The sequence below is a fragment of the Lathyrus oleraceus genome, chromosome 6 (genome assembly GCF_024323335.1).
Source record: "Lathyrus oleraceus cultivar Zhongwan6 chromosome 6, CAAS_Psat_ZW6_1.0, whole genome shotgun sequence".
Lineage (NCBI taxonomy): Eukaryota > Viridiplantae > Streptophyta > Magnoliopsida > Fabales > Fabaceae > Lathyrus > Lathyrus oleraceus.
This window is the reverse complement of record NC_066584.1, coordinates 114767398-114782907: the sequence shown is the minus strand read 5'-3', so window position 1 is coordinate 114782907 and position 15510 is coordinate 114767398. Positions and strand designations below refer to the sequence as shown.

At 33.8% G+C, this 15510-nt stretch overlaps 1 protein-coding gene across 1 annotated transcript; it reads left to right on the top strand.

Moving 5' to 3' along the window:
- Nucleotides 1–1362: 1362 nt before the first annotated feature.
- Nucleotides 1363–2001, top strand: LOC127094308 (uncharacterized). Its single transcript, XM_051033159.1, has one exon. The coding sequence runs from the start codon at nucleotides 1363–1365 to the stop codon at nucleotides 1999–2001; it is 639 nt and encodes a 212-aa protein (XP_050889116.1).
- Nucleotides 2002–15510: the final 13509 nt, after the last annotated feature.

Sequence of the window (15510 nt, the reverse complement as noted above, 5' to 3'; positions counted from 1 at the left end):
CAAATAACCAAATCAATTTTATTCAATTCTTTTTCCTTCTTTATTTACACTATTTCCATCCCCGAATTTTGGTTCTAACCCATTATTTTTCCTCTATCTCAATTTAAAATTTCAATTTAAAGTGAGCATGGTGACAATGGCAAGTTATAATGTTCCTGATTTTGATTCCATATATTTCAACTTTGTTGATTTTGAAGATTTTTTATTTTGACTTTTGATTTCATCTATTTCGGTTAAGTTCTAATTATTGTGTTCTGGATTTAGATTTATTTCGATTTCTATCTATTTCGATTTTGCATTATCGATTTTGGTGATTTTGTATAATGTTTTTTCGCTTTTATGTTTTGAATTTTATGTTTCATCTTTGGTGATTTTTTATTTTCATTTATTTTAAAATTAGTTATGTATCTATTTTGTGGATTTAAATAAGAGTTACTTATGTGAATTTTAATTTTGATCTTTCATTTGGTTTTGGTGTTTCACTCAAAACAGGCTGATGAATTTTTTTTGGACTAATGTAGGCTTAATTTAAAAAATATATATTTATTGTTGGTGATTTTCTTTAAATGACAAATTGAATTTTTTTAACAATAAATATGAACCACTTAAATTGTAGGAGCGTGTGTTTCTTTATGGACATTGCAAATGAGAGAACGTTGGAAAATCTCAAATATCCAAATGCTTCTGACACAGCAACATCGGTAAATGTGTAGGAACTTGGGAAAACTATAGATAAACATGCTCTAATGAAATCCCTTTAGGTTTTACGGCTATATTAATACATAGGCTGATGAAAAACTTTTCATTTCTCTATATTACACATATCCACATGTTACGTAATTGCCAATTATTTTGGAGGGAACAGACGAATTTTCGTACCAAATATATATATATATATATATATATATATATATATATATATATATATATATATATATATATATATATATATATATATATATATATATATATATATATATATATATATATATATATATATATATATATATATATATATATATATATAATGGAAATGATCCATTCTTAACATGTACCTTATATATTATATATTAGCATTTCAAGTATTGTTCCAAATTCAAGAAATGAACTTATCATGTTGAATGAGCAAAAGCTGTAAGAAAACTTTATTCAAATAAAGCCATGGCAATGTAAGTTATGTTTTTTATCAGGTGAACATTTGATATTTTTATTCACTATAAAATTATATATCTTTTGTTTTATTTATAATGATGAAGATATATAATATCTGTTATATATGTGTAATTTTTTCAGATGTATGATCAAGTATGATCATTTTGAATTATAGAGCCTGAGTGAGTACTATAATAGAAAATATTCAAAATGGTAGATGAAGAATTACATTTTAAAACTATTTTGAGGAGGAAGAATGCTGCAAAAGCCAGAATTTATAGAAAGAGTGTTATTGATGACAAAAAATCTAAGAGGTTGAAAACTGCTCTAAAAGAAAACGGTACATTTGATAAAAGACGCGGCAATGACTCAACAGCTTTGAGGATACCACTATCAGAACTTTCGCCAAACATACTAAATGACGGTCGTGGTATAGCCAACGTTGATCAACCTGAAGGTCTCTGCAATGGAACAAGGCTTATAGTTACAAGATTGGCAAACCACGTTATCGAGGCAAATATTATATCTGGAAAGAATATTGGAGGGGTTATCTATATTCCAAGAATGGATATGACTCCAACACAATCTCCGTGGCCATTCAAAATGACTAGAAGGCAATTTCCCATAACTATATGTTATGCTATGACAATTAACAAATCTCAAGGTCAGTCATTGGATTATGTTGGATTGTATTTGCCTAGAAGTGTATTTAGTCATGGTCAACTATATGTTGCAATATCAAGGGTCAAAAGCAAAAAAGGGCTTAAGATATTAATCCATGACAAGGATAACTATCCATTGAATTCTACAACAAACGTCGTGTTCAAAGAAGTTTTTGAAAACTTATAGAACGTAAGTTTTTCATTAGTTATATTATATCAACAAATGTCGTTGTTTATTATTAGAATTTTATTGAATGAGTTGTATAAAATATACATTATGTTTTAACATTTTTTTATATGGATGTAATTGTTTTTTACAGGGTAATGAATCATCACTTCATAAAAGGTTGTGGGCAGGTTTTGGATAAACCCAGTTTTTTAAGGACCAAAGAATTGTACGAAGTTAAATCATTTTTGTTGCTGGACTTATTTCTCACAATTTTAACTAAAATTGTGAACCTTTTGTTTCAATATCTTTTGTTGCATTAAACCTTACTGTATCAATTGCAATTAATTTCAACATGTGGTAGTATTCATTACTATATTTTAAAACAAATGAGGTTCTGGTATTTCTTTTACATGGTTTATGTATTTTGGTTAAATAATCATTTATTATGAAGGTTAATATTTGCGCTTTTATACCTCAAATTAGTAACAGATTGGAAAATTTCATCCATTACTAAATAAATATATTTTTATTTCTTATATCCAAAATCTCAATGATAAATGCAATGTTTATTCATAACATTAACAATGGAATGTTTATTATATATCAATATACCAATAAATTATAAAAATATTTTTGTATTATATTTTTTTATTATTTCTTTAATATAGTATACAAAAAAATTAAGCAAATTATATTACTATAAATTAATAATGTTTTACTTTATTATGTCCCAAACTGGAAAAAGTTATTTGTGGAAATTTTTTGAACCCATTTATTGATTATTTAACATCCATTACATTAAAAAAAACTCTTATGCAATAAATTTGTGTACGTTGATCCAACCACATATATATATATATATATATATATATATATATATATATATATATATATATATATATATATATATATATATATATATATATATATATATATATATATATATATATATATATATATATATATATATATATATAATATATTATATTTAATTTTTTTTAAATATATTATTGCACTTGCGCGACCCGTGCGAACGCACGGGTCCTTTACTAGTTAAATAATAAAGAGAACTCCAAAAAATCAACCAAAAAATAATTGTATTTACAATGAGATAGATTTAAGAGAGAAATGTTAACCAAAAGATTCATGTTGTGTCCGGAACAAAACCAAAAAATTGTCCAAATATTGTATGAAACACTTATAAGATTTATATCTTTTTAATTTTATATATATATATATATATATATATATATATATATATATATATATATATATATATATATATATATATTATTCCATATATTATTCCTACCTCCAATTTCTTACGCTAATACTTACACCAGATACTAATAACCGTATTTATACGGAAAATAATATTTTTTTAATAAAATACTATTAAATATTTATTTTAAATAAAAAAATAATTTTAAAAATATAGTTTTATAATAAAAATATAATATTTCTTATTAACCAATTTTATTATTGTATTAATTACATAAATATATTTTATTAACCACATATTTTTCTCTTGAGAATTTATTAACCGACTTCACTATTTAATTAATTAATAAAACACATAATACTAAAAGTTCTGAGATTAATTTTTAATTATTATAAATTAATATCAGAACTTATAAATTAATATTGGAACTTGATTAATATTATATTTTTATTGGTTAATAAAATAATGAAGTTGGTTAATAAGATATCTAGAAAATATGTGGTTAATAATCTATATTTTTGTGATTAATAAAAAATATTATATTTTTATTATAAAATTAATTTTTTAAAAAAATATTTATTAAAAATATGTTTTATTTAAAACAAAATTTTAATATTTTTTTAGTAAATATTAGTGTAGGAAATGATATAGAAATAACATATATATATATATATATATATATATATATATATATATATATATATATTATAAAAAAGATTCAACGTAAATAAAGTGTTCAACACTGTAATTAAAAATTATTATATTTCAATTTATTGACTACTTGAACACAATTATATTTTTTATAATGCCTAGTGCACTTTTAAAAGTATGAGAAATTTTAGTGGCAAGAAGGATTAAAAACTTGTGTTTTATAATATACTTTAATTGACTTTCAACTTATTCACTTTTAACATATGTAAACAATTCTAACTAATAAACTAATACATAAAAAATAGACATCTCACTTCAATTCTTAAAAACCAAAAAGTACTCGGGACTCAAACAAGTTTGAAGAAGATATTGGGAAGTGGGTTTGATTTTTTTTTTTTTGTTTTTTTTTTTTGTAAATAGTATATACATGAAACTTTGGATTTTGAAAGATTGTAAAAGAGCAAGAAACAAGAAAGTAAACACAAATTGAATGCTGGATCCCACTGCAAAGAAGAATGTTGGAACAACCATAAGAAAATGACATCACGAAATACAACACCAATAGGCCCTTTTGCAATTATGCAATACAATGTTTTATATTATTTAAAATCATGTTTATGAATTTATCCAATCCGCACCACGTTAAAATGAGTTAGCCAAAAAATATTCTCTCTAAAATAAAAATATAAGTAACAATAATATTTATAAAAGTATGTATTTAATATTAAGAATTTTTTACAAAAATAACCCACTTTTTTAAGAAAATTCTCAAAATACCTCTGATTTCAAAAATAATCTCAAACTACCCCACTTTTAGGAGGAGTCGTCAATTGAATTGGAGACTTCTCTTAAAAATTGAATGGAGGCGCCAATTGGATTGGCTAGGGCAGGTGCCCTAGCCAATTGGATTGAGTAGGGCAGGTGCCATAGCCAATCCAATTGGCGCCCCTGTGTAGGGTTTAAGAGGAGGCGCCAATTCAATTGGAGACTCCTCTTAAAATGCAATTTTTGTGTTTTAAATAGATGCGTTGTGTGAGTAAATGTTCCACATCTCATACAATCATTTGGCAATCATGTTTAGTGTTCGTCGCCGATACGGTAAGGTGATTTATGCGAGAGACGAACCTCAAATGTTGATGTTGTTCTGGAACATCACTACGTTCGATCAACTGAAGCGAGAGCTGGTTCGTTGGTTAGATGGGAAAATACCAGAAGGGAAAAAAATTAGAAGTATTGAGAGACTTGACAGTATCTTTGGTTGGGTGCGAATGAAGACTGATAAGGATGCTAGGGAAATGATGTTCGGTCGAGACGACATCAATTTGATTGTTGTAATCAGTTAGAAATATTTCTGTTTTCAGATAGCTTATTTTGTACTGATGTTTGTTGTGAACCTCGTTGTAACAAAAACTTAATGATATATAATGATTGAAGGTTACAGAAATACAATGTTACAAAAAGCTTAAGACCTAGATGATGCTCCTCGATTGGGACAGTTGTTCTTGTTGTGTCCTGGTTGACGACAGATACTACATAATCTTATCATTTTATCTGTGGAATCCATCTCTGTTCTGATACGTGTGCTGTTTGGCCTTCCTTTTTCCTTTCTACGTATCTCGTCATTGTGCCAAACAGTATCACCTTCATATGGAGGCCAGTAATCCTCCATTGGTAGTACCGAGAAGCTTTGATTATATACATTGATGACGGTGTCGGCCTTGTACACATCAGATAAATGGTTGTAAGCATCTTGACGAGTATAAGCGCATGCTGCAATGACATGGGAGAAAGGTATGCGGAAGGCCTGGAATTTTCCACAATCGCACCAACTTCTGTTTAGTCTAACAGCGTAGGCTAAATTTGGTCTCCCCTCGTTGTGGTCCATTGTTTCCTGGACGCTGAAATTTTGCCTATGACGGTCAAAGACTGTTACAGCGTGTGTGCTAGCTTTGATGCTCTCCTCTTTCATGACCTTCATGCAACACTCACTGAATACTTTCCCGGACATTAACACCGCACTCCATCTTTCACCTCTGGTTGCGAACATAGAAGCCAACCTATAATAGGTTGATCTTACCAAGGCGGTTATCGGCAGATTTCGAATTCCTTTGAATACCTCGTTCATGCATTCTACAAGGTTTGTTGTCATGTGGCCCCATCGACAACCTCTGCCAAATGTCATTGTCCACTGCTCTACTGGTATGTTATTTAGCCATCTCCCAGCGTCTTCTTGTAAGACTCAACCAAACGAAACTTACAAAGCATGTTACGACATTCGATAACATACCTTCTAGAATCAATGCGTTTCACTGTAAAATTAGCAGAGTTGTTCATGTGGAATTTTTTGATAGCCAAAACACATTCTTCTTTGGTACGAAACATGTCTCCCACCTTTAATTCGCCTTCTGATCTCGGATACGGATTATAAAAAACACTGTTGGATGTTTCATCGTCGTGCAGATCCATATTTGTCATATGTTGAGGCGGGTTGTAGACATGACTAGGAGGTATTGGTGGTGGTTGATCATCATCTTCATTGTCGTTGTTCAACATGTGATCAACCTGTATCTCGGTCTCCTCTTGTTCTTCATCAACGACGTCCACTTCTGCTTCTGCTTCTGGGTTGACGTCATCTGACCATTGTGGATCAAATTCACCAGATTCATCCAAACTGGTTAGTTGAGACTGTTGAGATGGTATACATGGTTGAAGAGTAATGTACAACTAAATACATTTGCAGACTGAATGTTCATGACTAACAAACATGTATTCAACATCTTCATCGTCTCGTACCTTAAGGGGAAAATACTTGCATTGACTATTCTCAAAAAATATTGGATTTTGATATGTGATCTTTGACACAATACCCGATCCTATACAGGATTGTATTCTTTTTTTCAAATGCAAGAAGGTTGCATTTCTCTTGATCGTGAGTCTAATGGTATCGGTGTTTCGAAAACAAAAACCATATAGCTCAGACTCGTATGTTTCACCGTTGCAGTAAACGTTGACACTGTATAATGATGAAGATGACATTTTGCAGATGAAAACTATTTTCTTACTGCAGATGAATGTGAGTGAAGTGAGACACTTAAATAGAGGAGTGAAGTGTCTCACATGCTAGCTAGTTTGAAGTGACGTGTCGCACATGCAAGCTACTCCGAAGTGACGTGTCGCACATGCAAGCTACTACGAAATGATGTGTCAACCATGCAAGCTACTAAGAATTGACATGTTCAGCATGCAAGAGAGAGGACAGCCACGTGTCAGACATGCAGACACACACTCCAAATGAATTGGCGCCCCCACTCATTCCTTGCACATGGGCGCCAATTCAAGTGGAGACACCTTATCAAAGCATGCATTCAGACCTCGAAACCAAGCAATCAGACCCAAGTCTTGCATGCATGTCCCTATGGAGGCGCCAATTTGAATGGCGACCCCTCTTAAAGGTTGTACATGGTCGCCAATTCAAGTGGAAACACCATACAAGCACAACTTTTCATGCTCCCATCCATTTGCCTATAAATACATCCACTCCATCAACACTTCTTCCACACCATCACTCTCATTACTTCTTCTACAATACTTCTTCTACAATTTCATCTGCAACAACTTCTTGTAGTTTCATCTACACCAACCCCCCGACAAAATGTCTATCCTCACAATGGGCGAATCACATAGAGGAACGGTTGCAAACATCGCAACATATGTAAGTTTTTTCTTTTGTTAACTTTTTATCTTTCATCTTCACCAACCCCTTTTTATTTTAACATACCAACTTAGTCAAGTTTTTTGTTATTTCTTTTATAGGATGTATCAAGGTTCCGAACTCGGGTCCACGAATATGTCCATATGGACCCGATGATTCAACCTTATGTTGAACTCGCCGATTTTGGTCATATAAGCAAGATTTTGTCTTGGTCCATAGATAACAAATTCATTCTAGCTTTATGTGAAAGATGGAGACCAGAGACACACACATTTTGGTTCCCAACCAGTGAGTGTACCGTGACGTTAGAAGACGTCTACATGCTTTTGGGACTACCCATTGAAGGTAAGGCTGTTAATGGTAAAACCAATTATGCGAATTCAATTTGCATGGATCTCTTGGAGACTGATTTGTTAGATGATAACGCAAGAGGTCAAGGTATACTACTTTCACGCCTTAAGTCGTACTATAATAGTTTATACTTAGATGGGCATTCTACCGAAGATGCTCGAATAATAAAAACTAGGTGTTACATTATGTTGTTAATTGGCTCGTTTTTATTTCCCGAAGGTAGTGGTTCTAGCATGCATATCATGTATTTACCTCTACTTAGACATGTAGATAGAATAGGAAGTTACAGTTGGGGATCTGCTTGTCTAGCCTATCTCTATAGCTCCTTGTGTAAAAACTCACACAAATACACATCTACATTTTCTGGATGTGCTGTTTTGCTACAAACATGGGGTTGGTCAAGACTACCGTCTCTAGCACCCGTTAATAACAACCCTTTCATATTTTCGTATGCACAAAAGTAAGTTGTTTAAATTGCTATATCTTTACTTACTTCTTTAAAGATTATTACCTCTAACTAATATTTTTTGATTTTTTGGTGTAGATGGTCTGCACGTGGTATGAGTTACAACAGATGTCCAAGACATTGTATTACTCAGTATCGCAACCTGTTGGATCACCTTCGATCGACAGACGTAAGGAAAATAACTTAAGTATTTCGTTATATTTTGTTAACTTCTTCTACCTTGACTATAATCCAATCTTCTTTTACATTTCAGTTCATTTGGGGTCCATACCTTAATTTGGATCATGACCATCAAGTCAATGCTGAAGACGCGGCCGTATGGACTGCATGCACACCGATAATACGGTTCACAACTGTGGAGATGCACAACAGTGATCGTGTGAAGGTGCAGTTCGGTATGCCCTAAAATATCCCAGACCCCCTAGCTAGCCTAGGAGAATGGCATCTGCGCAAAGTTAACGACCAATGGAACTTCAATCCATGGCAAAGCTTCGCAAGATCGGAGTGTCGCAAATGGAAGCACCGTTATGACCATGTGTTAACTGACGCAGTCATGCCAACTGAAGAAAAACCAAGTCGTACTTATATGGCTTGGTACAGATCGGTTGGTTTTCAGTTAATCGCCGAGGATATGTACTTGTACGATCCACGCCAGATGACTTACACACCTGACACCTCAACATCAAACCCTCAACAACAGTGTCAGACCGGATACATACAACTCCCTGTCCGCCAAACGTTCCGTTCAACCAACACACAAACATACAACCAAAACATTCCATACACCCAACCCCAATACCAAGAGCATACCCCATACCACCACCAACAAATTGAGCATCAACCTGAGACTCAACATCGCTTTGCACCCACCTCATCACCCTACCAAAGTCGCCTAAGCCAGAACACCCAACGATCATTCAACACCAACCGCCCCTCCTCCTACTGTAGCCAAGAAGCCCAAACCTATCAAAACCAAAACATCCAACAACCCTATCTCTACCAAACACCCCAACAACCTTTCCAACCTTTCCTCGACGCATCGTTCAAACCCATGTCTCCCTTCAACCGTCCCGGTCGCCCATCAATGAGTCAACCATATCCCAACTTCTCTGGCATGGGTCATGAGCTCAGCTACGGCGGTACACCATCACTGCATTCTAAAGACTATGCCGACTTGTCTGACTATCTCAACAGACCTTCTCCTGTAGTTGGTAGTGACGCTCCTGGTCCCTCAGATGCTCAAACACCGGTACCGAATCATCAACGTGGATTATGGCCACGGGTTAGGGTAGCTAGAGGATGTGGGACCGGAGGTCGGTTAGGTGACCCCGGTCATCACCATTAGGTTTCTTTATGTAAACGGCAAATTTTATTAATATCAATTGGTCATATATCAAATTTATCTATCACGTATACCATTTACAAAAAAAAATGCATTTTAAGAGGAGTCTCTAATTGAATTGGCGCCTCCTCTTAAACCCTACACAGGGGCGCAAATTGGATTGGCTAGGGCACCTGCCCTAGCCAATCCAATTGGCGCCTCCATTCAATTTTTAAGAGGAGTCTCAAATTCAATTGGCGACTCCTCCTAAAAGGGGGGTAGTTTGGGATTTTTTGTTTGAAACCAGGGGTATTTTGGGAATTTCCTTGAAAAAATGGGTTATTTTCGTAAAAAATTCTAATATTAATTATAAATAAAAATATTCTCTCTTTAAAATTGTTTTTCCTTCTCTCTAACAGAATCACATCTCCCTATCTCAAATCTAAACTTCTAATGATTTGATGTAGTCTCTAACTTTGGTGGTGTGACGCCTCTCAGGCCGCTCTACCTCTTTTGGGGTTGGAATGTTGTTGGTGTTGCGTTAGTGGTCCCTTTAAAAACCTCTCTCTATTTCAATGATGTCACTATCTCTCTACTTGTTTAGTCTCTTCAACGATTTGGTTTGGCGAAGGTTGGTCTAGTCGATTTTTAACTATCGCTTGTTGCAGACAGATCGGTAATCGATTGCGTCAGATTATGAGTTTGGTTGTTTTTGCGTTTCATCGCTTATACTATTTCGGTTGAGTATCCTCCAGCTTTTGGTTGTCTGGTGGTTGAGCTTTTCACCGACTATTTGTTGTGTGCTAAGACACGGTTACGGAGCTATACTTTGTGGCAGTTCCGACGGTTGTGGCAGCTCCTTCCATTTTTCTGGTGCATCTCTTAAACTACAATGGTTTATCCATATTTACTTCCTTTTCTCTGGTGGGTCTCTTAAACTACACTAGTTTAGTCACCGTTATAGGTGTATATTTCTTATGCAGTGTCGGTATCCTAATCTTTTAATTCTCTCATTGCCTTCAGATCTATTGAGATCTGAATGTTTCAAGATTTAAGGTTTGTCACCTGTGTGCTGACGCTAACTTATTATCTGTATCAGTCATCATGATTATTGATGTTGAATTGATTTGATATCACTATCATTCTATCTGTTTGACGTTGGATTGTTTGGTTCGAAAGAGTCCTTTTCCTTGTTGGTTTTTATCCCATAGCTTGTTGGTTTGTGAATCGGTCTGTGTTGGCGATTAGTTCATTCGTCGTCTTGAGAAGTGAAGGCTCATATAAAACTTTATTTAAATATTTGGTTTCACATCGTACACAGATTCATTGGATTGTGTATGTCATATGTGTGTTTGGCTTTAATTTATTCTAAATCACTTCTGTTGTATTTGATCTACATGTATACTCTTTTGAGTGAATTTCGTGATTTGACTGGATATGATTTATGTCCCTCGATATTTTGTATTTCTATTATTTTTATTTTATATATATTTGCCTTACAAAAAAACAATTATGTAAAATTTGTTTTCACGTATAATAGTTATTTATATTTTATTCTAAAAATATAGTGTTTCTCAATCGCCTGTCATATCTTCAAAGAAGACATCTCATTAATATATAAATTGAAATTTCACCATATAGTTAAATTATGGAGAAGAGAGAAAAATTAATAGAGATGAGAGATGAAATTTTAAAGTGATTTGTGTTGTTTAACAATAGATGCTCAATTTTAATAAAGACACTCAAACTAAAGAGTATTTAATTTCAAATATAAAACAAGTACTTTTTCTCATTAGAATTGGTATCATCTCCTTTGTTTTCTCTCCTTGAAACTATCCTACTTTCTATCTCTCATCTCTTTTGGAAGTTTTTAAAGCTTCCACATTGCGTATATTAAATTCAACATATGTGACAAGTTATATATGAAGGTAGAGAAAAACAAGAAAGGGAGGGTTTGAATTATTTTCACAGACAATAATTGTTTTTGGAGTTTCTACACACACAATTTAAAGACAAACAACACAAAAGTTATCCTGGTTCGCTTGAAATTCAAAGCTACTTCAGTCCACCCTACCAAAGTGATTTCACCTTCAAAAAAGACTTAATCCACTAACCATGAAAGATTACACCAACGTCTAAGAGTGCAAAGATCTCTTAGCCCTCTCAAGTCTACAGACTTCACAAGTCACTTTAGGAAATATTACAACAAATGTTATAGAAATACAAGAAGGTGTTTAATGCTTCTAGGTAAGCAAAAATGAACACAGTAAGAACAATTAAATCTCACACTAATGAGCAAAAACTCATGTGAAAAAGTGAAGCAAGAATTAGTGAGTATATGACATTTGATGAGCAGAATTCTTGTTGAATATTTTCGTATCTTGGTATGATGATGGTTGGACCTCTTTATAGTGCTTGAAGATGATACGATTGGATGAGGCATTGATGATGATATCCTGCCAATGATGGGACTTAATTGTAATTAAGTTTGTTGTCATTTCCATAGCAGTTTAGGAGAGTACTTAATTTTCTCCATATATAGATTTATACCATTTTGGAATACTTCGTTGTTAAATCTTGATCTGATTTGATAGGAGAGGATCAGAGTGCGCGGAGTTCAGATACTCAAATCTTGCATTTCAGATAGTTGCCTGATGTTTTCATTAGAAGCTCTTCAATAATCTTTGACTTTACGTTTCTCATAAGTAGTGAGCCTTAGAGACTCCAGATGAGAAATCTTTCAGATTCTGAATGTCAGAGCCTTGAGTCATCAGAGCGACGCTTTTAGCTTTTAGTTCAATTGTCTTGGACTTGCTTAATGCTTAGACTTTGTTTCTTCAGATGCATTAATCGTAAGAGCCATGCACACTTAGAGAATTTTATCAGGGTACCAAAATGTTTCATCCTTTGTTATCATCAAAACTTAAGGATAAATTGCAGAACCAAATTCTTGTTCCAACAATCTCCCCCTTTTTGATAATGACAAAACTACAAACTGTTGATGAAACAATGATACTTTATAATAATAATAATAATAATAATAAAGAGAAAGTAGTTACAGAGTCAGATGTATTATGACTCCCCCTGAGATAGGTAATCTCCCCATAAATTTGATATTTGAGGGTTTATAGGTTCTTACTAAATCTTCTTATGTTGCTTAGTGTTGGTGTAAGCCCTAAAGGCCAATATGTTTGGTACTTGTATCGAATTATTTATTAATAATAAAAGGTTTTTTCTTTATTATGTTTGTTTAATAAAGTCCCTAGAATAGCTAGTCCATTTAATGTATCAAGTGTAACTTAATCATAAGATCTCATTAAACATAAGGACATTATTCTTAAAGTATCTGTAGTCGAGTTTTATTGTGAAGTGGGATAACATTAAAGCATTAAGATTATTATGTATATAGACTGGTGATCACATCTCATGGATCATGAAAAAGGAGTTATCAAGTCTTAAACATATGTATGGATATTAGGAGTAATATTTATACTATATTGACCCGTTATGAGAAGACTATATAGAATGTTATGCAAAGTGTCATAAGTTATTCTCATGGTGATAGTGGTGTATACCACCCTTCGACCTGAAACCACTATGGACCCTAGATGTAGAGTCGAGTGCTTTATTGCTGATCAAACATTGTCCGTAACTGGATGACCATAAAGACAGTTGATGGGTACTCAACGAAGCATGCTGATGGACATGAGTGACCTAAATGGAATTTGCCCATCCTGCATAACAGGATGAATGTCTAAGGGCCCAATATTGAACTAGACAAGGACGACACAGTCTATGCCTTGTGTTCAATATAGACATAAAGACAAAAGGATAATTATGCACATAACTATTATCAGAAAAGGATTTGTCAGATCACATGACATTTTTGTGTCTTGGGTAGCAGTGATGTGTTGCTAGATACCGTTCACTGTTTATTATGTTAAATACGTGATTTAATATAATTATCAATGCCACGAAAACCTACAGGGTCACACACAAAAGGACGGATTGATGAGAGATAGAGTAAATAAGGAACATCGTAAGGTACAATGCACTTAAGTGAGTTATAGAACATCATAAGGTACGGTGCACTTAAGTAGAATACGAAATATGGTAAGATAGCACGCGCTTAAGTGATTTTGGTATATCATAAGATATGGGCCACATACACTTAAGTGGACTTTTTAGATTACAACCCACACAAGTGGTTCTATAAATAGAACCCTTGTGCAGAAGCATTTGAGTAGATGAAATTTCGTTTCTCTCTCTCTCTCTCTCTCTCTCTCTCTCTCTCTCTCTCTCTCTCTCTCTCTCTCTCTCTCTCTCTCTCTCTCTCTCTCTCTCTCTCTCTCTCTCTCTCTCTCTCTCTCTCTCTCTCTCTCTCTCTCTCTCTCTCTCTGTCACTCAAAGCCTTCATTCGTAGCAGCTAGCACCGAGACTGAAGGAATCCGTTTGTGTGGATTGAGTAGAGGTGTTGTCACCATTCAACGTTCGTGATCGCTCCTTAGATCTGCGTCAAAGGTTTCAATCGCCACAAGAGGTAACGATTCTATCATTGATCATGCCCATTCGTAAGGATCACTAAAGGAGAAAAAATTTAAATTCCATTGTGTTTTGGATCCCTATTCTCCTTCACTTAGCTTGTTTCTAAGATGTTTTATTCATATCCTTCCTGTGAGAATTTAGACAACATAATATTTTGGAATGTAAGCGGTGAGTTATGAGGCTTAGATATTAATTTCATCAGAAGGCTGTTAAGTTACTTCTCCCCCTTTTTGTTAGACTCAAAAAGACATAACAAAAAGCAATTAGCAAGATAAAACTTCATTGGATTAAGTAAACAGGTACAGAAGCAAAAATGAACAATTAGAAGAACACAAGAGAAAAACATAGCAAAAATCCTAAGGTGCCTAAGGGTTTGGAGGAGGTGGCATCCTCTGGAGCAGCTGAGTCAGAAGACTCTTGTCATACCCCAAAATTCACCTTACCCTTCACAAGCTCATCTAGGTCACTAACTCTAGTCATTTGCATATCATGATAGGCATTTATTTCATATACATATTCATTGTATCATAACACATTCCACTTGCATTTGAAAAACATAAAAACATGGGTTCAAGGGTATTCATCAGGGAGCATAGTGGAAACCCTAATTCAGGGAGGTTGCATCTGATTCGTTTGGTTCATTGAATGATTCAGTTGTTTGTTCACGATCCATGGTTCTAATTCAATGGTTAGAATTCATCCAAGGTATTACAATTGTTGGATTAAGTATCAGTTGGTTGGTTTGGCATGATTGAATTTTGAGTCTTGGATTGGCGTGTTTCATTTGGTCTAAGAACCTTGGGCTTTCCAATCATATCCATGTTCAGTCATATGGTGCATTCATGTTCATAGTTGGTCAAGACCTTAGTTTGTGTTTGGTTCATTAGATAATCAATTCTTAATAGTCCCAGTTCATCTATGGATTTGCATTATCATTTCCAAAATGAACTTGTCTTACTTGTGAGTAAGCATCTCACATCCAGAAATCTTCAACAATGAACATGAATTGAGGAACTTAATGATTCAAAAGTGCAGAACGCCTAAGACCTCCGTTGAGCAGGGGCAAGCCACTTCATTTGATCACGCCAAAGTATAATTCTAAAGACTATTTTGAGTAGAAAGACAAATTGCTTCAAGGTTTAGTCGATCAGACGTAGTCACATCGAGTAATCTCTACAAGATCCAGTCGATCAGAGACAGTCACATCGAGATTCGACAAATCTCTCTGAAGACCAGCTAGTCTGGGGCATTCCCTCAAA